General features: G+C 39.6%; 1 protein-coding gene across 1 annotated transcript in view; it reads right to left on the reverse strand.

Moving 5' to 3' along the window:
* Window positions 1-244: 244 nt before the first annotated feature.
* ARFGEF3 (ARFGEF family member 3) overlaps window positions 245-3,219 on the reverse strand; it is a 127,273-nt gene continuing 124,298 nt past the window's right edge. The window contains exons 34-35 of the mRNA XM_006776223.2: window positions 3,176-3,211; window positions 245-1,558 (exon numbers count right to left, since the gene is read on the reverse strand). Of these exons, the coding sequence (XP_006776286.1) occupies window positions 1,367-1,558; window positions 3,176-3,211 (228 nt within the window). The 3' untranslated portion in view covers window positions 245-1,366. The remainder of the gene's footprint in view (window positions 1,559-3,175; window positions 3,212-3,219) is intronic.

Here is a 3,219-nt window from a genome sequence, read left to right on the forward strand (position 1 = left end):
CTAGAATATATATGAATGAACTTGGCTGAGGAGTTTCCATCATTATTATTATAATTTAAGAAATATTAAATATATAATACATAAGATAAAGGTTCCAGATTAATTTTCTAGTAATATTTAAGAAAAATATTCACTTAAAATATTGGCCTGAATAAGAGGACCTCAGACATGAGGTAAATGTACTTGCCAGAGAGGAGAACTATCTTAAATGGAAAAACTAAATTTCCTAGACTCCATCCTGTGTCCCCTTCTCCTTTAGTTTTCTTCTGAGACTAGAGCTTGTGTAACTGACACCATAATTTCATATGGTTGCTGTATAACAGCAGAAGATTAAAATGATTTCATCATAATCTCCTTTCCCACCCCACCAGCTGTCTCCCTACCCCACACTGCCTGCCCCTTCCCTGAGAAGTCTGCTCACTGAATAGAGAACCCACTTCCTTTTCTCCAAGGGTGTAGATAGCAAATGAGTTGCATTTTAAGGTTTTGTTTTCTTATGTTGAGATAACTGTGGAGCATAGAAATGCCTGTGTGACAAGGGACTAAGGCACCATTTTTTCTTTCCCTTTTCTTTTCCGCCTTGGGAGCAAAAGCAAAGACTAATGGGACCGCCAGGTGACTGGTCAGTCTTCTGAATCTTGGCAATATCTGTATCAGCAAATGTCACTGGGTACTGGGTGTCAAAGGCTGCCATGACACCAACTTAAAACTCTGCCAGGAAATAATTTTCCTCCATTAGAAATAGGGAAACAAAGGCACAACAGTACCTTATACAAAGATGTTGGTGAGTACCAACCAGAAAATCTTGACAACTTAGGACAATTTTGAAATGTTCTGGAATATTTTACAGAGAAAATCATTCTTTTCTTGATTATGACACCTAAGAATATGAATATATGTTTCTAGCTGTTTTCTTCTCCACCAAATGCACAATCATGACATAAGTCTTTCTCCAATGACTAATGTTTGGTACTAGGTGTATGCATGTTTATACATCAGCTTGACTTACCAGCAGATATTTTCTTAGTAATTGCATTTAAAAAAAAAAAAGAATCAAATGGATCAATGTAGTTTTCAAAAGAGTGGTCTTTGAAAATGGCGATAACATTGCAGGCGAAAGCACTGGGAAATAAACTTCACGATTTAGGAATGTGTCAAGGAATGGAGAAATAATGTGCAAAATCAGAGTATCATTTGTCATCTAGATACAACCTTAGTATCCAGATTGGCCCCAATGCGATTAGTTAGGGAGCAGTTGATGGTTCTCTGAGACACTGGTGTCGGTGGGGCTGGTGGTGGGGAAAATGCTGTCAGATTGGCAGGCGGACTCTAACCCTTGCTACTGAATTTCTTCAATGGGAGTCTTCTACACAATGATGTCATAGACGCGGCCCACTCTGCCGAGCCACTCTCTCACAGCCTGGCGAACTCTGATGTCCGTCACGTGACAGGTCAGCTGGCTGATGCATGGGAACACTGCTGGCTGGAGGGCCGTGAAGGTCGGGTCTGGAAGGATCTGAATCTGATTGAGAACTGTTAGCACCATGTTGGTCCACGCCTAAGAGAAAGGATTTAAGAGAATCATCAGCTTTCTCCTGTGGTTTCATTTGAACTCTCAGGTGTGGCTCAGCCCTGCCAATTTGCAAATGCGTTTCCTCAGGCTTTTAGGCTGTAATAAATTAGTCTTTACTAATAAATTGTCATTGTAACTTCATATTTACAGAGACTTATCTAACATTATGAATACCTTATTTTCAGCTTTCACAAACTATAAAAATCTTATTTACCCCCCAGTTTTAAAAACTCTCTTGCTTTTTCATAGTGGGATTACTATAGGACATACATATAACACTTTTAATCAGCAGTCACTATAATGCCTAGAAAATTAGAAATATTTCTATTTTAATATAGGATAACTTTTAAAATCATAAGCAAATCTCCAAGACATGAAAAGCAATTAATAAGATATGTTATTTGTCAAGAAGGTCATCATACATCACAGTTTGGTCTTTTGCAAATCTATGATTTCTGTGGATTCTGAATTATGAAGTTGAGTTCAGCATTCAAGATACTTTAGTGGAAAATAACACATCTTACAAGAAATTCATACTATTTCTAAATTTATGTTCATTCAAAGAATATATCTCTATATAGGTTCATGAGATCCTAGGGCCCAAGATTGTTTAATTTATTATGCCCTTAGCAGGAGTCCACAATTTCAGGAACACATTGGATTGTTTTTAAAGGGCTCTCTTCGTCTCCAGATACCCTCTATTTGTTTTCTCCCCATCTCATCTATTCTTAAATTGAACAAAACAGTACCAACACTGTTTCCTTCTCAAGCTCATTTTTTTAATGTACGATGGAATTACAAATATGAAATATATGCATGAACAGGCACTCAGAGCCCTCTGAAGAATGAGAATTTTTATGTGCTCTGGATGGGTTAGGAAAACTTGAGATGAAAACAACTCATCAGCATAACCCCCTTTTTCCTTTATATTATTCTTCCCAGCTATGGAATTTCTTCAGATGATAAACTCGGGACTCCATACCAGCTAAAGTACACCCATTAAAAAAAACTTCATTGTTGAAAGTATTACATACGTCTTTTTTCCTCCATTACCCACTTTTAGCCCATCCCAGGCCTTCACCACACTATTGTCTGTGTCCACGGGTTATGCATATATGCACACAAGTTCTTTGGTTGATCTCTTCCCACCCACCCATCCACCTACCCCCGCCTTCCCTCTGAGATTCAACAGTCTGTTGCATTCTTCTAAGTCTCTGGATCTATTTTGTTCATTATATTCCACATATGAATGAGATCACGTGGTATTTGTCTTTCTCTGACTGGCTTACTTCACTTCGCCTGAAGTACACCCATTTTATATGTTTTAGCTTCCATCTTATTTCTCAGTAATCTCTGTTATAACCCATAAACACAATTCCTGAAATTTTCTAGTAATAACATGTCAGTTTCACACTGACATCACTGATACAGGCAGATCCTGGTCTTAGTCTCAGCCCATCCTCCGCCCTTGGAGGGAAACTGGGTCTCTTATTGGTGTCCCTCAAATCGTGGACAGTGTAAGAGTGCCCTGTGCGGGGCGTGTGCCTGGTTAGAAGCCCAGCCTCCCCGCAGCCCCGCACTGTCGGCCCCGCAGGGACCCACCTGGATCTGCGCCTCGGCGTCCCTCCCCGACACACTCAGGGAGC

The sequence above is a fragment of the Myotis davidii genome, unplaced genomic scaffold, assembly GCF_000327345.1.
Source record: "Myotis davidii unplaced genomic scaffold, ASM32734v1 scaffold266, whole genome shotgun sequence".
Lineage (NCBI taxonomy): Eukaryota > Metazoa > Chordata > Mammalia > Chiroptera > Vespertilionidae > Myotis > Myotis davidii.